The sequence below is a fragment of the Peromyscus maniculatus genome, chromosome 11, assembly GCF_049852395.1.
Source record: "Peromyscus maniculatus bairdii isolate BWxNUB_F1_BW_parent chromosome 11, HU_Pman_BW_mat_3.1, whole genome shotgun sequence".
Classification (NCBI taxonomy): domain Eukaryota; kingdom Metazoa; phylum Chordata; class Mammalia; order Rodentia; family Cricetidae; genus Peromyscus; species Peromyscus maniculatus.
Window position 1 is genome coordinate 94,850,596 of NC_134862.1, and position 27,437 is coordinate 94,878,032.

Consider the following 27,437-nt stretch of genomic DNA (forward strand, 5'->3'; position numbering starts at 1 on the left):
TATTTTAAAATACTTAAAGCTCTTTAAGTGTTTATAACAATTCATCTAAAAAACAATGTCAGATATTGATCTCAATTAATTCTACCTTTAATAAGATATTACTCCTTATAGAACTAGACATTTTAATAAGTAAATCTATAAGTCAGTAAATTATTTACTCATATTTTATTTGTCATTATAACTTGATAGTAAACCACCTTTCACAAAAACAATCTGGAAACAAATTGGGGAAGATAAACTGATTCTTCACAAATGTGGGAAAATCCCCCAGGGTAGGACTATGTATCACATTATAGGCACCAAGAAAATGGAAATCAAACCTGCATAACGGAAATGAAACACTATGGGAAATCAAACACTATGCAGCCACTAGAATGGTCAAAATCAAAGTATGGTAAAGAACTGGCCATCAGGAGCTACCACACTGACTGGAGTGGAAAATGGTAAAATTACATTCACAAACAGCTAGACGGTTTCAGGTAATGATAGAGTACATCACCCAGCCTCTCTGTTGTAACGGTGGATGCTTACACCTCACAATAGCCCTATTTATGACAGCCCCACACAGGAAGTGACCCACACCTGTGGTGAAAGGACCAACAAATTGCAGTGTGTTCATAAAATGACATCTATGCAGCCACAAAATAAACAGGTGGCATTTACAACATGATGATTCTCAAGACAATTTTGTTGAATGAAAACAGATTATCATAAACTCCATTCATGTGTTATGGGAGTGTTGGCTTATGCCACCACGATAATTTTTGTGAGGATCAAATAAGGAAAAAATTTCTTAAATGTAAGATAATAATCAATATGCCAGTGAGGATTCATTTATTCTGGCCGTCAGTCTCTCCTGGGAGCTTTGTAAGAATCCACGACTTCAGCCTCTGCAGCTCAGTTCTGTTCAGCTCATGGTAGAGATTTGGGAAACTGTGAAACACTGTGCTCACTCCTAGAGATTTCAGGTTTGAGTTTGTCTCCTGGCCCCAAGAGTGAAGAACCAGCTCGTCTGCGGTGCCGTGACACTGGAAAAGCTCAGGCAGCGTGCCGCCCCTGTGCTGGAGATCCTAAAGGAAGGGGGAAGAAGACAGTCCACTCAGGCAGCCGTCAGAGAAGACCACTCCTAGTTCACTACGGCTTCTGTAGGTAAATGAAGAGGGAGCCTCCAGAGACGGACAGAGCGAGGTGTGCATTGTATGCCAGTGGGCAGGCCTCTGTGAGGGCTGCGTGGGCTGTGTGCCTTATGTGTGTATGCCACTGAGGATTCTTCAATGGCCAGGAAAGCATTTCCTGAAGAAATAAGTGAAATGCGAAGACAGACTTCTTCATGGGGAGAGAGGGAGAGGGAGAATCATAGAGCTGAGACCCACCTGAAGGGAAGTCACAGTCAAATGCTCTGGTCAGTTTTTGGTAATGGAGCTGTAACACCATCATGGACACTAGGCATAAGCTTGAATACTGCTGTAAAGTAGTTGCTTTATAATTGATTTCTGAGTAGACTCATAATAAGCAAGCCCACCTATTGTCTTATACATTGTAGTTCTGTATAAAGGATTCATATAATACTAAACATATCCTTCCTTATAACTGACCTTTTCAAGGGGGAATTGCTAAACATAGAGGCCTCCTATAATCAATATGATTCATCTGTTCATGGATTCCACAGACATTTCATCTTTATTGACCAGGCACCACATTTTATTGCTCTATCATCAACTTTATTTTAGTTTCGATGTGTTTATGTTTCATGTTACATTTGTTTGTTTATTTATTTTTTAAGCCTGGGACTTACCTTGTAAACAGCAGACTCTTTATTCAGAAAACTAGAAAGAGCAAATACTCCTGCCACATCTCGGTGATTTCTATATGCAAGATGTATTGCCATGCAGCCTCCCATAGAAAATCCTCCTAAAGGAAACAATATACAGGCCTTATCAGAAAGAGAGGACTACACATGGTCACATGGTACTCAGAATAAGACAGGTCAGGACCAATCTTTCACAAACATTTTAAAGCCGTCTGGAGATGGGAAGGAGCAATACTCCTAAATAGAACATCAGTCTCTATCTTAAGCACTTTCCTATTGCTGAAGAGACACCATGGCCAAGGCAGCTCTGATAAAAGAAAGCACCTAATTGGGTTAGTGCATTATCGTCACGGCAGGGAGCATGGTGGCAGGCAGGCAGACACAGTGCCGGAGAAGGAGCTGAGAGCGGCACTCTGATCCTCAAGTAAAAAGATAAGGGAGCCGGGCGGTGGTGGCTCACGCCTTTAATCCCAGCACTTGGGAGGCAGAGCCAGGCGGATCTCTGTGAGTTCGAGGCCAGCCTGGGCTACCAAGTGAGTTCCAGGAAAGGCACAAAGCTACACAGAGAAACCCTGTCTCGAAAACAAAACAAAACAAACAAACAAACAAACAAACAAAAAAAGATAAGGGAGAAGAGTGGGGGAGAGTGTGCCTGAGCCTAGTGTGGGCATTTAAATCTCAAAGTCCATCCCCAGTGACACACATCCTCCAACAAGGCCACATCTCCTCATCCTTGTGATCCTTTCAAACCGTTCTGGTGACCAAGCATTCAGATATCTGAGCCTATGGGGGCCATTCTTATTCAAGCCAACAGTCTTCCTCAGGTCTCAGAGAACAAACCTTGCTTTGAGTAAGTAATGCCAAGACATCAGTGGTAAAGAGATGTATTACAAAAAGAGCCAGGTTTAGAGGAACCACATGCATCAAGAAAAGCATTTATCAAAATTCAAAATACAAGTCATACTATGACTCTGACTTGGTTAAACTTCTAGTGTCTACTTGAGTTTGGGTTTTACTTATAGGAGCCCTCACACCACCCATACAGTTAATACCATGCTCCTTCCTGTATCACGTGCTGTGCTATGGGCTCCACTAATAGTCATGTTTCTGCTGTCTTCCCCATAACAGCTGCCTGGAGACCTCTGCATTAGGAAGCATGATTAAAACCACTGGGGAGCTAGATAAAGCATTTTGGGATTATGGTATTATTTTGTAAACTGACAAGATAAAATGAAATGAACTCACCTCTATGTGAAAAGCCATTTAGTTACTTAACTACTTGAAGTGCTTGGTTATGATATATCCCAGGCTGGCCTGGAACTCCTAATCCTTAAGCCTCAGATAACTTTGCTAGCCCTTAGTTTTTTGAGACAGAGTTTTACCATGTAGCCCAGGCTGTCCTGGAACTCATGATGCTCCTGCCTCTGTCCTTAAGTGCAGAATATGGTGCTAGTCACTACAAACACATGGAGACCCTGCTATTTGCGGGGGGGGGGGGGGGGGGGGGTGTTGATGATGAGAAAACACATGCATCAGAGTAGAGATGGCATGCAGGGAAAGAGCAGAGAGGCAGAGGATGTGACACATGGCTCCAGCTCATAGCTCCATGTGGTGGTCCTGGCCTTTAGCGAGAGAGCTGAAGGCATCTTGTTTGTATTCTATGAGACATTAAAAATGGAAGCAAACCACACATTTATAGAGTTTAAAATTACACTCTGGTGCACAATTCAATCTCCTAATTTTTGGCCTACTGCCTTACTTCACATAATAAAGTACAATCCTAGCCCTCCTCAGACCATCATGTGAATTTATAAGGTTCTCCCTCTATGCATCGAGAAGACAGGCCTCAGAAATCAGGTGGCCTGCTTAAAGGTGTAAAGTAAAGACTTTTGGGATAAAGATCCTTGTGGCAGAGCTTAACGTCCTTTCTCTCATCCTTTGATATTTAGAGGATTTCTTTCCCTGGGGAAGGCAGCTGATATTAATTAGGGCACAGTATTCAAATACATAAAAGACAGCAGATTTTAAAGTTTAGATTTCTCCTACAGGCACAATTTGTACGTAATAAGCATGCATGATAAAAATGATTGCTATGGCAGGGCTCACCAGTAGTGCCAGAGTCTAGTGGTCTAGTAACTAGACTTGGTGTGGACAAGAACCACTTTAAAGGATGACAGGCCCATCCATCCCCAGATGCAGGCAGCGAAGGAAGGATCAGGAACAGCTTGGCAAGGGAAGAGAGGATGCACATCTTAAGACACTGTGTGTTTGCCTTTACATGTGAGCCTTGCCCGGATTGAATAGCCAGTGGGCTATAGCTGTGTCTGCAATGATGCATCCTCAATGTGTCTCCTCTAGACCTACAGAACTTGGCACAGCAAGTAAGCATCCCCAGCCATTGAATCTATACCTATGCAGAATGGAGTCTCAGCATCGTTATTTTCATATGACTTCCTGCAGTTCTAGCTTCGGGCCTCTTTCTTCTAAAGTCCCTACACAGTAGCTGTGGGCCTGAAACAAAATTCTTGTTTTGATTTGCTGAAAACATACTAGTTCTCTCATGTTACAAACCTCGAGAAGAAGAGGCAGTTCTTTCCTCAATTGTCAGAAATGAGCTGAGTTCTAGAACCTGCCGAGTGGTGTCTCTCCCCTCCTTTTCATATGCTCATTAGCTAGCTTCTCTTTAAACACGCAGTCCGGTCCAGGGCCTGACACATGATGACAACTGAGTAATTAAGTCTGTATAACTGAATCCATATTGCTGGTGTACCCCTATACTGCCAGCTCAAAGGAGATGGAGGCAGGAGGAACGGAAGTTCAAGGTCAACCTAGGCTACATGAGACTGTTTCAGAAACAACCAACTAGCCGTCCTACAATGTCTGTTAATTTGGTATTTTAAAAATTGGTATTTTATAAGCCTCTCTGAATATTTTCTAACTTAAATTTGGTAGCAAGATGATAAGACTGAAAATATGGGACCCTTACTTCGAGTCTACCTGTGATATGTCCCAGCTGAATGAATAAATTCATTAAAATCCAAGACTTCATTTCCAGACAAATTAGAGAGCTAGAGTAGATAGCCTTGACAATTTCCATTGGATTTCTAAAACCAACAGTGTATAGTTCGTTGGTGCTAAAACTTGAATCTTCAAAGGCTTTCAAAGTTTACATTTATCATAAGTACACAGATCCATTCTTTGCCGAGGAGTAAGACAACATCTCTTGGGATAGAATTGTAATTTTACTTCATCCTCATGGGTCAGTGTTGGGAATGCCCATCTCTTTGACCTCTCCCTTTGTGCCTTACCTATTTATATGAATTGTAAAGGCAAGCACGCTGTTAATCATGGGCTATGCCTCTAAAACGATTCTAGTGTGTGTGTGTGTGTGTGTGTGTGTGTGTGTGTGTGTGTGTAGAGGGGGGGAGGGGGGAGGGAGAGAGGGAGGGAGGGAGGGAGGGAGGGAAAGAAAGAGGGAAGAAGGGAAAAGGAGATTAAGAAGGAGAGGCAGAGACAGACAGACACACACACAGAAACACAGAGAGAAACAGACACACACACAAGAGAAAGAGTGAGAGAAACAGATGGACACAGACAGACTCACACACAGACACATGCATACACACACAGAGAGAGAAACAGACACGAGAGAGAGAGAGAGAGAGAGAGAGAGAGAGAGAGAGAGAGAGAGAGAGAAACAGACACTGAGAAAAAATAGAGAGAGGGAAGAAAGAAGGGGGAGAGGGAGAGGCAGAGATACACACAGAAACATAGAGACATACAGAGAGAAACATACAAACACAGAGACAGAGAGAGAGAGAGAGAGAGAGAGAGAGAGAGAGAGAGAGAGAGAGAGAGAGAGAGAGAGAGGAGAGAGAGAATGAATCTGGAGGAAGTGTGAGGTTGAGGAGAGGGAGGAAGCAGGCCATGACACTGGCAGGGTGATAATTCAAGCCATAGCTGGAGGTTTAACTGTTCCTCTGTAGCAAGGCAATATTCTTTCACAGACGAAATCATAATAAATCATTCTAGAAACTGTTCCTAGCATTTAATTTCTTGCTGGAATTTATTAAGTGGATCTTTATTAAACATAAAACTCAAAAGCCAGACATTGTGCATGTGGCCACTTGTGCCACTGACACTTTAATAAAGTCTTCAATAAAGAGCATAACGACTTAGCAGGCACTGGAGAAGAAAGGTCTCCCTATGCTTAGGACAGGGCTGCGCACAGCAGGAGCTTCATAAATATTCACCGAATAAATGAAGTTCGTGTAAACTGAAGTTTGAAAAAGATACTTCTTCAAGGAGGCAAAGTTATCGTCAGGAAATGTCATTTTCTGGCAATTTGATATGATAGTAAAGCTTTAAAAAAACTATCTCTGGTTGAAGCTGGGAACGGTGGTGTTTTCACGTCATCGAGGCACTCAGGAGTGGGAGGCCAGAGGACTGTTTGAGGTCAACCTGCACAACACAGCAGCTCACAAAAGAAAAGGAAATCTGGAGTGAACGATTAGTGTGCTCTCCCCTAAACAGTCACAATGTGTCTTCTTAAAAATATCAATCCGCCGGGCGGTGGTGGCGCACGCCTTTAATCCCAGCACTTGGGAGGCAGAGCCAGGCGGATCTCTGTGAGTTCGAGGCCAGCCTGGGCTACCAAGTGAGCTCCAGGAGAGGCGCAAAGCTACACAGAGAAACCCTGTCTCGGAAAAAAAAAAAAAAAAAATATCAATCCTGGGCCACAAGCAAAAATCTCATCACGTATGTCTGATTTCAAGCGCTCTCATATGAATCAGATGTTTGGGAACCACGGCTGTCGTGGTGAGTAATTCAACATTAAGTATTCTGGGTTAAGTGCAAGCAAGGCCACGATTTAGGATGGATCCATCTTCTTCGAACATCAGGGCTACAGAACTTCTCTTTTCTGAGAAACTCAAGAGTTACACTTTCTCAAACATTTCTCGTGATGACTTCAAGGACAGCTAATGTGATGGGGGAACTGAACTGTAAATTGTGTTTGTTAGCTAGCCTAAATTTGAATAGAAAGAGCCACAGTTATTGGTGGCAACTGTATGTAAACAATGAAGAGCATTTAAGTGTACCAGAGAAAACAACTTTCCAAGATCCAAATTCAGCTAAAGGAATTAATTCATAAAAGATAATCTCAAGGCTAAGATACGGATCATCAAAAACTAAAGTGTAAATCAAACAAACTAATAGGCCAAAACATGTTTTAAAGTGATTATAAAATCATAAAACTTTGCACTTTAAGCACCTTTGACAATTTCACTTTTATTAAGTAGGACATCAAATGACTTTGTGTGGCTTCAGTGTCTTTTGATAAGACTAGCTGGAGAAAGAAAACAATGAAGTAAGAGAGAGGGGCTTGGGGTGGGGAAAGAGATGAGAAGAAAAAGAAAAAAGAGAGAAAAGAAAACACATAAAGATTTCCTATAGGCATTTAGCCTTGTGTTTATATACATCACAACAGAGAACATGTGCATATTGAAATCTTATTACGATCCCATTTTAAGTCTCTAATCCATTTACAATCCTTTGAGGTAAGCATAGCGCCCCACTTGCTGGCTTTGACAACACTGTCACCTCTAGCAGGGGACACTGTGAAAAGGAACTTTGTATATTTTCCCTCAGAGGAGAAAACTGAACACAAAGGTCCAGTTATTTGAGTCAATTTTTCATCTAGGAGTCTAAACTCCAGCTCACAATATCCTACTCAGTGAGTAAACAGAAAATAGTAAATTCACCGTAGGTAATGGTTATGGTGGGCATTTATAGTTGCTGGTGAAGAATTTAAAGTAGTAAGAGGTAACAATTTAACATATACTTAGGATTAACAAGCTGAATAAAACATGTTAAAAAATAATAAACTTGGCTTTATGAACTCTTTATATAAAATAAAACAGAAACAATCTATAAAAAAACCTATACTGGGAAAATTAACGTGTTCTATTTCAATGCAAATTCCTAAGGACAACAATATGAAGTTTGCTATCAAGGGAACAGATTTTTTAAAAAAAGGTAATAAAATCCACCAGCACCCCAAATTTCAGTCCCTCTATTTCATTTACATGGTACTCTAGCACTCTTCAGACTTGAGAAAAGGCTCAAAAGATCTGGGAATAGACAACTCATGGTTACCATGTTTATTTCTGCTTTCCTCTCCCATAAAGTTTGCAAGTTACAATATTTCTACTATTTTATGGAAAGGTGTTAGGACATCAGTCCCAACCAAGCCTTTGGAGGCCTGGTAAGCATTGCTAAAAGAATCCTGAGTTGGTTTTAATTAGTAAAAATACATTTATTTGCACACATACATAGAGAACAATGGCATCATTCCACATGTTAGCTCCAGGCAGGACCTGAGGCTTCAGCAAATGGCTGCATCTTGTGAGTTCCAGAGGCCCCCTTGCTTACTTTTATTTTAAATCCTATCATAAAGTTACTATATTATCACATGGCCATTCTGTAGTGTTTCCTCTATAGATAAAGCAAATAAAGGAAACCAATCCTGAGATTCTTAGTATCTAGACCCCTTTAGCAGGTTTTCAAGTTTTGTTTTAACAGTTGAACTAATCTATATTGTATCTTGCTTTCTCACACGGATCCCTCCTATGAAAAGTTTTTCCATGGGTTTCAAAACATGCAAGTTAAGAACTAAATTTAAAAATAGATAAACACCAAATGCCTTCTATGTGTAGACATTGAATTTAACGGCTATATAACATGCAGTTTTATGAATAGACCACGATTACTTTAACGATGAGCCCTTCATGATGAATACGTAGGTCACCCATGTGACGTAAGCGTGGTCCTATAAACACTTGCTTCCCCCATTGTAAATCTGGATCATATACCCGTAGTGTCAAAATTCTGGTGTCAGATTCTATACATCCTAGATCAAAACTGAACCTAAACTATATCAATACTCTCTCTTAACAAGTTGTCACCACCTAGTGGCCATGAATGGATCCTGGTCCTGGCAGAAAGTTCTTGACTAAACCAAGGGGCTTGGGTTCTAGGCTCCCGCCGTGTCACCCATAACCTCCGAATTGTCGTCCCTCTACTGGTGGAAGGAAGATAATTATATCCTACCTTTCTCATTGCACGGCTCGAGTGGGACAGCTGTATACGGAAGAGAGGCTTATGATTACAACACTTTCCAAACAGAACATGGATATGGAATGGCTGCTATGAGCCAAGTGTCAGCTGGTGGGAGAGCATCACCATCATCTCCAGGCTTTCCCAGCACAACAGTGCACACTGGAGCCTCTCACTCTCCATTCCTATTTCTCTCCTTAAATAAAAATATACAGAAGTCCATGAAGTAAACCCGAGAGGTATGCACTGGCTATGAAATGTGCTCATGTTTTACATAGTGCTGTGGGATGTCTTTTTGTATGCTGTGAATATGTGTGGCTATCATTGGTTAATAAATAAGCTGCTCTGGCCTATGGCAAGGCAGCTTAGAGGCAGGTGGGAAATCCAAGGAGAGAGACAGGAAAGAGAAAGACAGAGTCTGGAGACACTAGCTGCTGCCAAAGGAGAAGCAACATGCCAGCAGACTGGTAAAGCCACGGAACACGTGGTAAAAACATAGATTAATAGAAATGGGTTAAGTTTTAAGATCTAGCTAGCAAGAAGCATGCCATAGGCATGTAAATAATATTAAGTTTCTATGTGTTTACTTGGGACCAAGTGGCTGTGGGATGTGGGGTGGGAGAGATTTGCTCTGACTGCAGGACTGGGCAGGACCAGAGGAACCTTCCAGCTACAGAAGTTCATGAAGTAAACCTAAGAGGTATGCAATGGCTATGAAATGTGCTCCTATTTTACATGTGGGCACTCACAATGAATGTAAGAAAGCCAGAACACAGGCCAATCTCATACTGCTCAGTTTCCCCACAGTACAGGATTCAGCACTGCCTCTACCAGGTACTATCTGGTCAACTTCCAGAAAGTAATTGGAAAGTCAGTAATTGTATGACTGTGTTTTTTCTAAGTTTTATCAGAACTTTTATAGGCTCATGAGGTGTGTAAATAATGCAAAAAACAAGCAAAGTGAACATTGTCTTATATTCTTAGCACACCCAACACAGATTCATGAGTATCTCTTGTACTGACTTCCTGTGTATCAGATGTGTACCCCAGCAAAACGTTTGCCTCATTCTTCCTTTACAACAGAAGCTTATTAATGGTTTCTATTAAGAGAACAGCGTGAGTCCTCTGCATAGGACTTGGAAATGCATTTTTTGTAGCCTGCTCCACAGTTGGCTACACTCTCTTTTGGAACCATCTTTTATCTCTGTCTTCTCCACATCTTAGAGTCAGTTTATCGTTCCATGAATCTCCTTATCTGTTCTGTTTGTCTTCCTGCTGTCCTAGTGAGCTTCACATGTCACCTCCACAGCATGGTTGGTGTCCTTGTGAAATGAACATCCCATCACACCACCTGTTCTCTGTGAAATTTGGTGATGCCAACTACATCCTGGGGTGTATGCCAAAATACTATTTCCTGAGAGGATGCAATGGGCCCCTTGCTTTCTTCCACAGGCAGGTTTTTCTCTTACTTTACCAAATTCTTTCCATGCTTTAAGATGAGCTGGAGGGTTATATTTCTGAGGAAGAAGTCCTCTTAGGGGTTACCCTAAGATCAGTTTGCTCTCTCCGTACTATCTGTCCCACATATTCCAATCATCTCTCCCACAATACTTCTACATTAGAATGTCTGACTCAGTTCCTATCCCATTGGAGTTTTTGAGAAATTCCACTACTCCAACACCTAAGTTTTATGAACAACTTAGGCATACAAGTTAGTCTAAATCCCATTCTAGTGTAAGACAGAGTTCCTGGAAGAGGTGGCAGATCATGTATAATACGGAAAACTATTTCTAACTGAGTGTGGCACAATAAAATAGCAGCAATCAAATTAACACAGGGAAAGGATGTGTTGTCCCCTGCATCAGATCTGAAGCAGCATCCTTTACAAAGTTTCAATGGTTGTACTTATAATCTCAGAGACACAGTCTCATTAGCACACATTATCTCATAGTACGTCAGAACTCTGGTCATTATTACACAGAAGAATAAGGAAACCATTTTGTACCTAGTACTTTCCTTCGATTCCCTTAAAATCTCACAGTTGTTCTACTTTGCAACTATTTGCTTTGATAATATAACTTTCATTTTTCAATATGGAGTGTGTCATGTGACACACACACACACACACACACACACACACACACACACGAATGCATCAATTTCAACAGTAGCCATCTATTCTAACAGACACATTAGATAGAGTAAAGCTAGCAGAAAGATATTTTTCAGTAATTTGTGTTTAAGGATTGAAAAGGAGAGACCTTGGTAACTCACTGAACAGTTCAGTACTTCAGTGAGCACCCAGGAGCTTTATAGCACTCAAAATGTACTTTAATCCAGTCTCTAGAAGATTTCTGAGTATATTTTAATGCTATTTAGCACATGATGGAGATATTTAATTTACATTATAATTTCATTATCAAATACAGCTGTTACAAGTTTGCACAACCAAAACATGCTGCACTACTGACATTCTACAAATCTCATCTTGTATTTGTATATATTACACAGAAATTTTGCTAGTTTATGCATTTGATGAGTTCAGCCAAAGAAGAATTCAATACATAATTTACACAAAGCTTTAAATGCCCTTGGGAACAGGGCTCACGGTGACATGTTTAACACCCGGTTATCGCTGTTTTAGTTTTGTGACACCCACTCAAAAGACTTGCTGCTCATGAATTTGACAACACATTCTCACCATGTACCCTATTTCAATCATGGTAAGAGCAGTTTAATCTCATGTTCATAAGACCCCAGCTACATGAAAGAAAAAGTTTTTTTTTTCATTACAATGGATAATCTCAGTTAAAATTAAAGTAGAAAATGAAACAATGGCACAATAGGGAGAGAGGGCATGAGGATGCATTCCTACAGCGCAGTGCGTGGGAGGCGGGGGCAGAATTGGGACTTGGAGGTCAGTCTTGGCTACATAGCAGTGCCTTGTCTAAAACAAATAAACAAGCCAAAAAGGAGTTCTTATTAAAAATGAAAATCAATGAAAGTTTCATGAGCTGTTGTTTATGACTCTAATATTTCTGAAAGCTGCACATGTAGCTTATCCAAAACTGTGAACGCGTCAAGCAATATTCACGTACTTGTAAACAATGTTACAAATACAACTCAAGAAATGTAATTAGACAAAAGTGAATACATTACCAATGTTATAAAGACCTCACCTACTAATATCCTGCTCTTCTGGATGCCATTTTTTACTTCATCATCAATCAATTCAGTGAGCACTTGACACATTCTATCAATTGACTCAAGGTGTTCCGGGCTGTCATTAGATATTTTAAATCTGTCAAACCACACATTGGAGAGCCCTCCCTTCATAGGAGTATATGGCCTGTTTAAAACAAACAACAACAAAGTGATATTAAAATTTCTAAAGGATTAATGTACTATTTTTTGCTGAATTTTATATTAAAGAATTTGTATGGAACATGACCCATATATACTATGTTAGCATATTTATTCCATTAACATTTTCCTAAAGCTTGCTCACCATCTTGACCTATCTGTCTAATTGTGACACTTATTTACTCGGGGGGAGGGGGGAGGTGTGCCATGGGCAATGTGGGGGTCAGAGCACATCTGAAGTGCCAGTTCTCTCCTTCACTCAGGCTCTAGGGGTAGAACACTGGTCTTCAGTCCTGGTGGCAAGCACCCTTGCCCTCTGAGCATCTCACAAGCCCATTGACTACTTATTTTAGGAGGTAGGACAATTCTGGTGCTATGAATATTAGCCCATTCACGTACATTAATGCTATGTTTTATATACATCCTTGTGCACATTCCAAATATTTGTAAATCAATCACAGCATGGCTAAAGGCTTCATGTTTAAGCTCTGGATCAGCAGAGGTAAACAAAGGGGGATGAAGACAATTTTGGCAACACTTTGCTGTGCAGGAACAGCTCTGCTAAACCATGGAGAAGGAAGGGCTGCCAAGATAAGGGACAGGAGGTTTGACCAGAGGCACTGCCCATTCCTCGGCAAGCTCTTGTTTTCTTACTGAATAGTCAAGTGCATGGTCTGTTTTCTATATAAGACGGCCACAGGTGAGCTAGCCAGCAACAAATGCCCCACTCTGGTTGAAAGGCATCTCAACTAATCACAGTGACTCTCCTCACTGCCTGCTGTTCATCCCTCCCTCTTCCGCTCTGTTTCTCAGACTCAGCTACACACTCACTTTTCAAGCCATGTAGATACAAGTTAAGGTGTAACTTAGAAAAGTAAAAGATGGGGACTAAAAGAACCTGCCAACACCTGACCTGCTTCTGTGCACTTCTCTTCTGAAACCACAAGGGAAAGTGCAGCATAACCAACGGTCTCCCCAGTGTCTGCCAGGCCATCGTGGTGCTTGAGGACAGGTACATGCCACCACTTTTCCCTGCCAAGGGCACTACTGAAAACAAATGGACATCCCATTGGGGAACCTGGCTGTATTTAAAACTTTCCCAGAGAAGCTGAAAGAATCCCAGAAACAAGAAAGTTGCAATAACTCAAATGTAACAAAAGCCCATGTGTCGCCATCTTCTGCTTACTAATGGAATCATGCTGTGGAATGCTTCTGTACACTGTGTAAATTATACTGTGATCAGTTTAATAAAGAAGATGATTGGCCAATAGTTGGACAGGATAAGGTTAGCCAGGAAAACCAGACTAAGGACACTGGAAAAGAAGGGTGGAGCCAGAGGAATCGCTAGCCACACCACAGGGGAAGCAGGACGTGTACAGAATGAGGTAACAAGCAATGAGCTACATGGCAGCAAGTAAAGGACTAGAAATGGGTTAATTTACGTTGTAAAAATTAGCTGGTAACAAGCCTGAGCTATCGTGGCTGGATGTCTTTCTTTAGTCTTCCAAGAAGGGCCATTTTACTTTTTTAGAGTTACTTTTTAAAGTCATGAGGTCAACAACTTGGACTACTATGCATGTAAGTGCTAATGCAAATTAAAGCCCAAGTTGACCTCCAGCAGCAGTTCATTCTATGTTGACAGTGAGAGAACACTTTGCCTGTTAGGATACTGTTACTCGTGGACTGAAACGCTGAAGAAACCCCTCCCCCTATTTTGTTTTTTGCAAAAATCAAGGTATATTCTAGGGTTTCCTGGTTGACCTCAACAGATAAACTGAGATGATAGTCTTAGTTCAGAACTGATCTGAATGTAGATTTACAGTCTACGTGTACAGCTGGCTAAGTGAGATTGCTTTCACAGTTCTGCATGTATCCCATCGGCTCCCCATTAGTCACTGAACTCTTAAAACTGGTATTGTAACATTATCACAATGTTTTGCGCCAATTTTATAAACTTTACAGTGCAATATGTGTTCCTTTTCTGAGGCAAACCAAAGGTATATTTTTCAAGGTTCTGCTGCTATCAGCAGCGTTGATGGAGGATTCTTTATACATTTGTAATAGATAGAAATAAACCAGAAAAAAAAAAAAGAAGAAGAAAAAAGTGGTGGACAAGCCTGAGCTATCGGCCGAGCATTTATAATTAATACTGAGTCTCTGTGTTGGTTATTTGGGAACTAGTGGGTGGGGAAGAAAAGTCTGCCTACAGAAGCATGCAATAGATGCTACTATGGAATAACCTTTTAAATGTTTTAATGCATGTGATGAATATTCCTATCAATGCATAAACACCAAAAATTTCCACTGCCTTATGTATATATAAAAATATGTTACCAACATGGTGATGTGTCATTGTATATTACTAAATATACACATATACATTAGTTCAGTTCCCATATATACTATTTGGGTTTCTGAGATAATAAATCTGATTTAATATTTGCTCATCTCCTCACCCTTTTTCTTCCTTTTCCACAGCAGCAAATGGTTTTAACCATCTGTAACTACACCCTTGGTGCTTCCTCCACATATACTAAAACATAACCTTACAGCACTACTTTTCTTTTGAGCACTACTGCCTATCAAAACTGAAAAATGCATTGTGCTTCTCAGATGTATGCATGCTCTTCTCCATAGCCTCACAGAGCTCCACCTGAATGGTCCTCACTATGCACCTTTTCATCAGTGAATGCTGTTCTTTCTGTGTGTCTCTGTGAATTTTGGTCCCGTTCCCAGCTCCCTGCCATCCCTACCAGCCTCCTTCCCTATGAATAATTATATAAATAAAATTTCTTATGTTCACAGATGAAAAGCTACTTTACAATTGAATCTCCCATTCTCCCCTGATGATTGCTTACTTGGTACCTACATTTTAGGCTCTGTGAACAGGGTGACATTAAATATATATATAAATATATATATATATATTTAATACAGATGCATTTATATATATATATATATAAGTATATATATATATGTATATATATATATATATATTTAATACAGATGCATTTTTTTGTGTGTGTAGTAGGACTATTATTCTTATGGAACAGAGACCAAGAATCATATTGCTGGATTGGAAGGTGCAGTTTTTAAGCTTAATACATGTTTCAAAGTTGCCTCTATAAAACGGAGGTGGTAAAAATCCACCATTCTACTACAAGGAAGACTCCCTTCCCCACAGCACCTGTAGAAACAGGTACTGTGGAGATACTAGGTATAACATGGCTCAGTTGAGTGTATTGACTACATCATGGGCTAACATATAAAATCCTGCTCAGTTTTAACCTCAAAGTTCAAACGCTTTTAACATGGCGACCACCCCTTTCTCAAGACACCCCCTCAGATCCTTTCAGATAATTCAAGTACACTTCCCAGGCAACACTGACTGTTCCCATCAGTGCTGATTAACTTTGTCTATTCTAAGTCATTACATCAATGGAAATGATGACTGATAATATTAGCTATTTTTTTTCTATCATGGTTTAAAGTTTTTTTCATTAATTCAGAAGAGCACTTGTATATTACTGACAAAGATTTGCCTTCTGTTTTCAAGTGTGGTGTTTTCTAAATGTAGTTTGCATAGTTATATAATATCCTTTAAATTATTTTATAATTTAATTCAAATATGATTACATCATTACAAAGTTTCCCTTTTTACCAAATAAAAGAATTCCACACCTGAAAGCATTTGAAATATCTTCATTTAAAAGTTCAGTTTCTGGCTTTCCTGATTTATGTGCTTTTTCCGAATCCCAGGGGGTTTTACACAGTCTTATCTAGGAAAGCCTTATCTAGAGTGCTTTCTGTAGCTTGTGTTGCCATTTTTATTTTTCAAAGTTTAAACTCTGGGGAAACCTTTTCATGTGTGGTATGACTCAAGCTCAAATTCATTTTCTCCAATATGGACAGGTGTGGAGAGAGAGAGAGAGAGAAGGAGTGATGGGGGATGCTGGGAGGAAGAGGCACCATTCTCAGACAAGTGGAAGCCCTACTCCCTAAGGCGCACACTGTATACAGTGAAGGGACTTCATGTTTCACCTTCTAGACAAGTCCTAATTCTGGACCGTGCTCGGGAAAATCAGGAAAACCATTGCCCAAACAAGTCTGCATTCTCTGACTCCCTAAAGGCTGCTCCCCACTGACCTAGGCGTCTGTCAGTCTGTCAGTGGGTGCTCCCCACCCTCCCTACCAGTTACACTAGATGTCCTACACATTCATGGGTCTTTAGTTAGTAAAGAAGTCCATCAAAACTCCTGGAAAAGTTTGAAATACTCTCAAATAATTCTCTATAAAAGCCTTTTGGGATTTTTAATTAATATGCATTATTATCTGAGATTACTGTTGTAAGAGAAAGCTTTGGGAGGAGGGCAGACTTCTGTAGACTGCGCCCTCCAGGCTTCTCTCCCACTGCTCTCTATCCAGCCCCTCAGTTGCCGTGGGAAAGATAAAATCCCACAGCAGCTCCTCTCGGTTGCCCACTCAGCCCACTGCGCCTTCTGACCCCAGCAGCTACTTGGCTCAGGGGAGAGAGCTCAGGTACAATGAGAAGGCAGAAATCATCCAAGCCTTCCTCCTCCCAGAGGCCCTTTAAAGGTTAACCCCGAGTCCACAGCAAATGAAAGCAGGTGCTTCGTTCAAAGTCCTTGTCATACACCGTGAAGTCCCAAGTCCATTGGGACTGCTATTGAAGCCCAGTTCCAGAGTGGATGCACAGCCCTCACGCTGAAGTTCCAATCAGACTGTCACCCTTTGAGTCACTTCGGCTTCCCTCTCCATTTCCCTGTGCTAGTTCTCTAACTGTTTATTTGTCTGTCTAAGCACTTAAATAAGGATGATATCATAGGCTAAGATGTGAATCATTCTGGGAACTCAGCCATTAATGGGAAAAAATGATACCCACTTTACTCTTTTTCCCTTTGACAATGCCTTATTTAATTAATCTAGATAGATGCTCCACTGAGGTACAGCCCAATGCAAATCCCAATTTACTCATCTGGAGGTTTTTGGTCTCTCATTTCTCTAAGAAAAAAATTAAAATTCTCCGTTCAGAAGGAATCATTAGGATAATTTAATGGGATAAAAAGACTTCAGAACTTTTTTTTTTTGCTAAGAAAACAATCAAGAGTACATAAATCTGCAAAGATGTTAGAATAACCTTTAACTAAAGTGTAAAAGATTGTTTTTAAACAGCTAAAAGGCCTGGCACATGTGTTATGTTCATTCACTTTCTTCCTCAAATAAATCACTTTATTAGCTGGTATAAAAACAGCTCAGACATTACCACAGTAAACAAATATGTTCAGCAGAGAGCATCTGTGTGGCTCCTAAATCAATCAACCAATCGACCCATTACACACTGGTAAAGAATTAACCCAGAGGAAATGTCCAAAGCTTTTTCTTTTTTAATAAAAAGACATTCAGCTGAATACCCATTTTTATTTTGGTCTGTGTTCCCCTAAAATTATAAAAACTAGAAGATCATCTGCAGCCTTTCAGATAGCAAACTGGCACCAGTCATTCTCGGTCCTGGTTTCCCATTTTCCCCCAGCATGCTCTAGGGTCCAGTCACCTGGACCAGCTCAGTAGTGATGCAGGAGCATTGCATCCGGTCTCCCTCTCCCTGCATGGTCTTCCTGCCTTTCTGTGCTGAGCTCCCACAGTCTCAACTCCAATGTCGCTGTCTCAGAGGACCCCTCCTACTCTGTGGTGTTGCCTCCATTCTGTAATGTGGACTCTGTCCCATTACTCTAACAGTCTTCCTAGCGTTCGTCATTACTTGACATTGTAATAGTTTGCCTTTTTGTACTCACTCTGTATATGAGCTGTTGACCTCTGGCCTCCATGTGCATACCCCTTATATGTGCACTCCCCATATGGACATGTAAAACTATAAATGCATAAAATAAGTATTGAAATCTGCTTTAGAGTACACATTTACTGCAAATGCTAAGCATTCACTTTATGTGGGAAAATGTATAATCAACATGTAGAGGCATACACAAGTCTGATGAGTTTGAGAAATTTTCAAATCACCAAGAGAATTTATACCATAAAAATTATAAATGGACTATAAAACATTGTTATTTTTTAATGGAAAATCTGTTATTAAATCCAAACTAAGAAAACCTGTAGTTGTAAACACAGTTAAAATATGCCACAAAAATAAAAATATTTATTGGGTACTTCCAATTAAAGAGTCCAAATTAATATAATGAAAAAAATACTATTCTATTTTTCCATTTTAATTAACACAGCAAACTATTGTTGACTTTTATTTAATATACTCCTGCTTAGCCAATTTATAGCAAAGGAAAAGGAGTACTTATAGACAAAAGGGTAATTCACAATTTAGTAAAAATACAATGATATGCCATTATAAACTACACTGAGCAAATATAATAATTCACTGACCCCTCTTAGGTTCTTTGTGGCATTTATTACTACAAAAAACAAAATTATAACCTTGCTTGATGGTGTTCTCAACATATGTAGATGAAAGACATGAGGATCATAAAGGGGAAGAGGAAAAGGGACTATGTATTTTGAAGTCATAAAATTCAGTGAAAAAGGTAAATATTTACTCTAAAATGGGGAAAGGTCTGTGATTTATACTGAGCAATCAGGGAAAAAAGAACAGAAAATTAAACTGAAATATTAAAAAATTTAAATGGTGCAAAAAGTGAAGAAAATTGAATACAGGAGAACAAAAAATCCAACAGACTTATATTCAAACCTATAAATCCAATGTTACATTAAATGTAAATGGCTAAACAAATCATTTAAAAGACAGAAACTGTCAGAATGGTTAAAGATATAAGCAAAGCTCAAACACATGTTGTCTATAACAAACACATTTTAAATATAATTGATAGACAAGCTAAAAATAAAAGGCTGGAGTTTTGCTATGCAACACTAATCAAAGTAACATAAAGTGATAAAAAATTTGTAAAATAAGTATAGGAAAGCTGCTGTGCAGTATATAATTATTATACAAATTACACTTTGGGGTGTTATCAGAAGTTTAAAGTGACCATTTTGGAAGAAAAAGGTAATTATTAAAGCCCTCCCCTCATGACTCTTAGAACTACTTAAAAATAATTATCAAGCATATATAAAATGTAAGTAATGCTATCAGCCACCTTGGACTATACTGGTATTTTTTAAATGCTGCACATAAAAATACACATGAAGAGTCACCATGATAGAATTCATGCAACACCATAAAGACTCAGGAAGAATCCAAAGACTGGGATTGTGTAGGATATTTTATCTAACAGCAATGAAATTAAATTAGGAGTCAGCAACTATAAGACAACTTCAAAACCCTCAATTCATGGAAATTACTAACAGACTTCTAAATAGAAGGTCCAGGAATTACATTTTTTGCATCCAGTCAGAAAAGTAACCACACAAGCCCTTTCCACAGTGTGACTAACATTTGCTGAGAGGCAAAGACCTACACTCTTTACTTGCAACCTGGTTGCCTTCTGCATGAGCTCTGCATCCGCTAACTTCTTTGTTCTCTGAGGATATCTCCGCTGGGAACCGAGCCTCCAGGACTCCAAATGGTGGGCTGAGGAGATGTGCCCCGTACAAACACGAGGATCTGAATTCAGCACCAACATAAAAGCCAGTGGTGTTGGCACTCTTCTGGAGGTTGGCAGGAGGTCAGAAGGAGCAGCTAGATCTCTGGAGCCTGCTGGCCTGCCCATCTCGCCAAATTGGGGAGCTCCAGGTTTGGTGAGAGATTTTTGTCCCAAAGAACAAGGTGGAGAGCAACAGAGAAAGACTACTGACTTCAACCTCTGGCCTTCGTGTGCATATGGATCAGCATGCACACACATATACACAGACTCAATATATATATATATATATATATATATATATATATATATATATATATATATATATATATATATTGTATGTATATATGTATATGTATATGTATATGTATAAATAATGAACTCCAAGTGGTGAAGCCCAATATAGGCGTCACAGTGCAGAGACTGCAGGAAAGCACCAGCTAATATCCCATATCAATTGCCAGCTATGTGAGTAAGCCTTCAGATGAGGGATCCAGGCCCCAGCAGACAAATCATAAGTCACACCCAACCTTCAAGCTTTCCCAGGAGAAGCCCCAAAAACAACAGAATTGGGATTGAGTCACCACTATTGTGCCCTTTCTGAGTTCCTAACCCACAAAATTTGTGACCATAATAAAAGTGTTGCTTGGGGGTGATTTGTTACACAAGAATTATACAAGGAACATGAATGTGATAGAAAAATCTTCCAATATAAATAAAACTGAAAAAAAAATGGTGAGATTTGGCTAGAGTAGTGATAAAATTACTGCTCTAATATAAATAGAAGGCAAAAAGAAAATTAATGGCTATAAATAAAAAGTAAGAGAGAAAAAGGTGCTGGGTGTGGTGAACACCTGTAATCCCAGCACTCAGGAAACAGACAGAATGATCAGCAGTTCTAGGCCAGCCTGGGCTACATAGTGAGACTCTGTATCCAAACTACAACCAAACAGAGAAAAGAGCCAAGCCTAAATTGGTTCTAAAAAAGATTCAACAACCAGTACCCATTGATAAGACAAAACACACACACACACACACACACACACACACACACACACACACACACACACACACACACAATATTATTGTCAGAACTGAAATAAAATATATAAACAGAAATCTAATCATTAAAAATAAGTACATGAGGTCAAAGACAAATTTCACTAAATCACTAACACTGGCTTGAAAATGAAAATACATAGAAAATCTGGGAATCTTGGTTCTACAAAAGAAAATAAATTCATTGCCAACAACTCACAAGAAAACTTCAAGTTCAGGTGACTTCGCTAAGTGGTATAAAACATTTAAAGAAGACATAATACAAACCTTGAGGGACAAACACTTCCAAACACCTACAAATGACACAGAATGCATGTGAAAATATGTAAATACAAAATGCTATCGGTTTAAAATTTGAAAAACACTGACCAAGAATTCATGTTACAATTGATAATATGAGGGCTGGAGAGATGGCTCAGCCGTTAAAGGCTAGGCTCACAACCAAAAATATAAGAGTTCGGTTCCCAGCACCCACGGCTGTCTCTCCAGCCACCATTAAATAAAAAAAACAAAAAAACAAAAAAACAAACAAACAAACAAAAAAAAACAATTGATAATATGTGAAAGTCAAGAGATGATAATCATTAAATTCCTAGTCAGAGATAAAACCTATTACATTCTTAGAATCATGTCTCGAATGTCTTATTTAATCATATTTACAATTAGCCTAAAACACACCATCCTTCCAGTTTCCACAGAAATATCAGTACTCCTTCAAATTGCACCTGCCCTAGAAACCAGCTACAAACAACAAGCTCTTAGCATCCATCCATAAAAGTTCTCTGTGGATGTTACTAAACCCCTAAGCTTAGTTGTATTAAAATAACTTTTAAATCTTCTATTTTATACTCTCCTTTTTGTTCTATAACTGTTCAATTCTATCAACTAGAGAAATAAGTTCTTATTGGTGAATATAAGAAGTTTCATGAAATTCTGGTTCATTTTCTTGTGAATACAAGGTTGACGGAAAAATGAAATCTGGCATTTTTTTGTGAAAACAAAGCATGCTTAAGGAAAAAACATGAGAACAGATCATGAGAAAGACTGGGTTGTATGACACAACACAACATTTGTTTATGCAAAAAAAGTTGGAAAAAAAAAGACTATGTGGATGATTATTTAATAAACCTAAAAAGCCCGGGGTCTAAAGAGATGGCTCAGTGGTTAAGAGCACTTGCTGTTCTTGCAAAGGACCCAAATTTGATTCCCAGCACCCACATGGTGCTCACAATCATCCATAATTCCAGTTACAGGAAATTCAACTCCCTTTTCTGACCTCTGAGGGCACCAGGCATGCATGTGGCACACAGATACACGTACACACACATGCATACACATAACATAAATAATTATTTTTTAAAAAGCCATAATAATAAGTAGGCCCGTGTGCCTCATGTTTATCTTGGTTGACTGACTCAAAGAGCCTGACAGTATTTAACCTCCTTTGAAGCTTAGAAAGAATGGTATAGAACTTTTTCCTAGGAACTATGAACCTGGGTTGAACTAAATTACCAGAAAGACTATTTTGGCACAAGTTCTAGTTTGCTGTTGGGGTGTGTGAGGTAAAAGATGAGCACTGTGCAGGCTGGCAGGAAGCAGAGTGTGGGCTGGGAAGGGGTCGGTCTGAGTGGCAGAGCATGCTTCCCAGAGAGGCCGGGAAAGCTGGGCCAACGAGCCCAACTTCAAAGTAAAGCATTCATTTTTACAGGTGGGAGTTGTATTTAAAATATCTTCAATCCAGAGTTAAAGTTAAAAACATCTCACTGGCACATACATCTATTTTATGCCCTGGAGTTATACCGAGAAGGGAAATTGAGCATTGCATACCTGGAGGGGGCCGTTGGGTAAATAATCTTTATGTGCTGGAATGTTAAGTCCTGGTTTAGCACATTGCTGATCCACTCTCTCAGTCCTTGGCCAGAATGACCTGAAAAATTACAAAATTCACAGTCAGATAAACATCTTCATAACACAGTGCATTTCAAAGTACTCTGTACCTCTCAGGTCATCTGAAGACTGGAACATAGAATGTGAAAAATCTCCACATGGCAAAAAGGGCTGTTTAGATTCAGCAGGCAGAATTAGTTGAGCAAGTATGAACAGTAGAAATAATCCTTATTATTATACATCCAGATGTATTGTTTATCAGTTAGAATACCATACTCAAGCTTGAATTTCAGCTTTCCTCATTTATAATAGATATAATAAATTCTTCTAGAGGGGAATTATTTTTAGCTGTTTTCTAACACTATTCTTTTCCCATCTACACTTCAAAAGCTGCCATGTGATTTACACCATTGTAGCTGACATGACCTAATACAATTTTCTTGGTGAAAACAAGTCTGGGGGTGGGGTAAGATATTTATTCTACTTCAAATTTAAACATGAAGAAATCAGATTTTAACTGTGTTGACACATTTATATAACCTAACATCATGATTATATACTACTCAAGGTCAAAAAATTAGTATAAGAATTAATGTATGGCTATCTGCATGGAGACAGGGAAAGAATCTAAGTGTGTCATATATTACTGAAGAGAAAATGTTAAAGTTCACAACTTTCAATTTTTATCTATCTTTTTGTCCCTGTCTCTGGTGTTTATGTATGTGTGTGCATGTGTGTGTGTCTGTGTGTTTATGTATGTGTGTATGTGCATGTGTGTCTGTGTGTGTGTATGTATGTGTGTGTGTATGTGCGTGTGTGCATGCTCATGTGTGTGTGTGTGTGTGTGTGTGTGTGTGTGTGTGTGTATGTAATTGCGCAGACCCATGTAAATATGCAGATGTCAGAAGACACTGGGTGTCCTGCTACATAACTTTCTGCCTTACCCCTTGACACAGGGCTCATAGGATTTGCTTGTAGGTCGGCTGTTCAGCAAGCCCCAGAGACCCTCCTGTCTCCCCTAGTGCTGGGGTCCCAGGCACATGCAGTGATGCCCGGTTTTTTCCTGGGTGTTGGAAACCCAAACTCAAGTCCTAGTGCTTGTGCACATATTCTTACCCACGGAGCCACCTTCCCAGCCCCACCTTAAATTTGTAATTAATCAATTCATTAAGACATCAAGTTCAAAAGTATCAAAAGTATCTACCAAATAACCATTCATGGATGACCCTCTTCACACTAGCACGGCAATGGTGAAAACATTAGGTCACTGTGACAAACAGGCATCCAGAGGCCAAAGATAAATGTGAGAGGCAACAGTAACCCACTTGGTGTCATCAGTGTTTGCTACATTCAGAATGGACCCAGCTAACAAGCTGCAGAACAACTTGACTAGAATGTAAGCTCCCTGGCTAGCTTCATTTGCCTTATCCACCAATTGTCTGGAAGCCCCCCACCAAGGCTGGACGCATGCAGGGTATCTATCTAGTTGGAGGCTTTGAGGGGAAAATCTACAGGGGATGAGAAGTGTGGTGCTAAAACAAAGGACATCCCAGGCAAAGGAAAGCAAGTTTTGAGACCCAGGAAATCCAGGGGTGGCTGGCATCTCCACTCAGGGGAGCAGACACCGAGGAGGAGAATGAAGAGAGGTGGAGAAGAGTGTCTACAGAGTGTCTGCCGGGTAAGACTGCCACTTCAAAGTGACTTCAGCAAGATCTCACTCAGCCACCTCACGAAGACAATCTAAAAGGGAGAAAGCCATAACAAGACACACACAGAATGGCCTATAAAAGCCTTAAAGGTCAGTATGGAACACAGACATTAACTTAGGCAATCACAAGTATGATGAATGGCACCGAAGGGAGACCCGTCTAGGGGAGAAAACGAGAGTGAGGCATCCCAGTGTGGGAGACTGCAGTAAGCAAGCCACACCAACATTTATTTTAATCATCCTAAATGGCATCTTTAAAAAAAAAAAAGTCATTTTATAAGTAGAAAAGGGTTCAAATACACTTGGGGCATATTCCCATATATTTTTCTACAGCTGTTATACTCTAGATGAGGTTCTAAAGCTTTTTAGGTTGTTTTTCTTTATTAAATGGGGTCTCTTTTTAAATACTTTTTCAGCCTTGGGCGAAAGAAGCAATCGATGTCAGAAAACAATATTCGTCCGTCTGCTCACAAAATTCTCTTTTTAAAAAGCTTGCACCCATTGTATACATGTATGAAATTCTCAAGAAAAAAATTTAAATCACACAAAAAGTTAGTACCTTATTCCAAAACCATGGTAAAACCATATAATTGGTTTGTTTATATTTGGATTACCCAGAAGGCAAATACTTCCTGTTCCTGTAAGACAAACACACGCTCGAGTCCAGTGTAAAATTGTTACCCTCCAACCTGGAGGGCCAAGGCCTCCTTCTCCTTTGCTTTCTGTTGCCGTGATAAAACACTGACCTGGGCCAACTTGGGAGGAAAGTGTTTATTCCAACCTACTCTTCTGGTTAACAGTCCATCACAAGGGAGTCAGGGCAAGCACTTGAGCAGGAACAGAGCGAGGAACCGCAGGGCAAAGCTGATACTGGCTCGCCCCTGTGGCTCATGCTCAGCCAGCTTTTTAGTACGACCCAGGATACCTGCCCAGGGGTAGCAACAGCCACCGTGCGCTGGGGCCTCCTGTATCAATCAACAATCAAGGCCATTCACCATAGACATAGCCACAGGCCAATCTGAACTGGGCAATGTCTCAGTTGAGACTCTCTTTTCCCAGGGGACTCCTGGTTCAAGATGACAATAAAAACTAACAGGACAGGCCTATTCCAAAAAGAGCATTTTATATATCAATGGAGACTTAATTAGGTAAGAATAGTATACCTGCACATCTGGAAGAATTATTTAGATGAATTCTTTTTCCAATGTACAAAGTAAAGTTTTACACACACACACACATACCACAAACACACTGTGTAAAATACACACAGAATGGATGACTGTGATTTCAGACATGCATTATAGGTTATAAAAATGTCAGTGATTTGAAATTGAAAAATAGGAAACATTAAGCAAAGTGGTCGGCGGGGGGAACCAATTCTAGTTCTTTCTAAAGACACTGAATTAATTATGAGAAGGAATTACTATGTGGGAATTCTGGATGTTCATCACTGAAGGCTCCTGGGGTCCTGAGTAACCACTATTCAGCTAGTTATACAGCCCTAACTCGTCAGCCATGTCTTCCCTTTTACACATGCTCAACCCTTATCTTCTGTTTCCAAAGCGATACATCATAGTTTGGGGTTCCCCTCCCTCTCCTACCCAAAATATTAATTCTGAATCAGACATCTGTGTTTAAATCCCAGCTTCACCCACCATCCACAGCGACAGCAGTAAACTTTTCTAGCCCCGTTTTCAAAGTGAAGAGAACATCTCACATTGTTGCTAACACTCCTTCCAATCCCTTTGGTGTTCTAGTCTCCATTTCCTTTAAGCCTACATGTGTCTCAGCTCAAATAAGGCGTTCTTGGACAACTCTGACCAGCCCTTCAGTTGCAAAGGCCTTACTAATTAATGTCCAACCACATTCTTTCCCTTTCCTTACTATTCACTTGGCAGTAGCTCAGGCACCATCTTGTGATCCCCTGTCCACTGCTGACTCAAATTAATGAATTGTTTTTGTTTTTAAATTTAGGTAGGCCCCCTGAGGACACCGGCTGGATCTCATTTCTTAAAAAAAAAAGAAAGAAAAAAAAAGAGAAGAAAGAAAAGAAAAAGAAAAGAATTATTTTTCTTTCCTGGGAACTTACCCTGAGCCAGCCAAGCACCGTGGATGCAAGGATTAAAACAGGGTTCTTATTCTCTCTCTAGGGGCACTCCCTGGATGGAGATGACATTGTACTTACCTCAGAGATTTAATGACAGAGTGCAAAAAGAGAAATCAGGGAGAAGGGAAATTAAAAAGGAAAAGCTGGGAAGCGCATGAGAGCCCTGGTGGAGCCAAGCAGAAAGAACACAGGCTGTAAATAGGAACCCAGTTCACCGTGAAGATCAAGCTTCCCTATGATCCTGGAAAGGCAAAAAGAGGCTCATGACCCGCTCCAGGGGTCGGTGGTGGTGGTGATGGTGGTGGGTTTATGTCAGATCTCTGGTGGCCGACCCTGAAAACAGTAGTTGATCCATGTGCCTGGAGACTCACATTGCTACAGTGGTGTGCCTGAACTTGGGATGCCCTGAAGACTATGCTGTGGTTGGAAGGGTCAAGGACACCAGCGAAGGAAGTGAGATAAAGACAACACCCTAGAGAAAGAAGACACCCTCCCCGGAGGTGGCAGCCTCTCTCCCGACCCTGGGCGCAGGAAGCCTCTAGAACTAGGGAGCTGGGGGAAGGAGGAGAGGGTGCTTCTCCAGCTGCAGCACGCGGGACGGAGACCACGAGATTGCAATGCATGCACCTGAGCCGTGCAGGAAAATCAGCGAAGCAGTGTGTCTCCCGGCCGGCGACACCACACAACGCTGCAGGTGAACCGCACCCGGTGCGACAGCCATGGTGGAACCGAGAGCCAAGGCGCGCGGCCACGCCCCTCGACGTCGCGGGACCGCGCACGCAGGCGCGCAGCCCAAGCATG

The 27,437-nt window shown here is 40.3% G+C and overlaps 1 protein-coding gene across 1 annotated transcript; it reads right to left on the reverse strand.

Moving 5' to 3' along the window:
* Positions 1-150: 150 nt before the first annotated feature.
* On the reverse strand, positions 151-27,417 carry Lyplal1 (lysophospholipase like 1). Its single transcript, XM_006972066.4, has 5 exons — positions 27,264-27,417; positions 22,762-22,861; positions 12,106-12,275; positions 1,796-1,911; positions 151-1,070 (listed from the first exon to the last, which is right to left on the reverse strand). Exons 1-5 carry the CDS (start codon positions 27,355-27,357, stop codon positions 831-833), a joined length of 720 nt encoding a protein of 239 aa, XP_006972128.1. The 5' UTR covers positions 27,358-27,417; the 3' UTR covers positions 151-830.
* Positions 27,418-27,437: the final 20 nt, after the last annotated feature.

Bases quoted from the DNA above. Each gene is read 5' to 3' on its own strand.
- Lyplal1 (XM_006972066.4), bottom strand. From the start codon at position 27,357: ATGGCTGTCGCACCGGGTGCGGTTCACCTGCAGCGTTGTGTGGTGTCG. The intron at 22,862-27,263 runs GTGCATGCATTG...GTAATTTTTCAG, and splicing joins GATTTTCCTGCACGGCTCAG to GTCATTCTGGCCAAGGACTG. The intron at 1,912-12,105 runs GTGAGGTCTTTA...TGTTTCCTTTAG, and splicing joins GAAGAGCAGGATATTAGTAG to GAGGATTTTCTATGGGAGGC.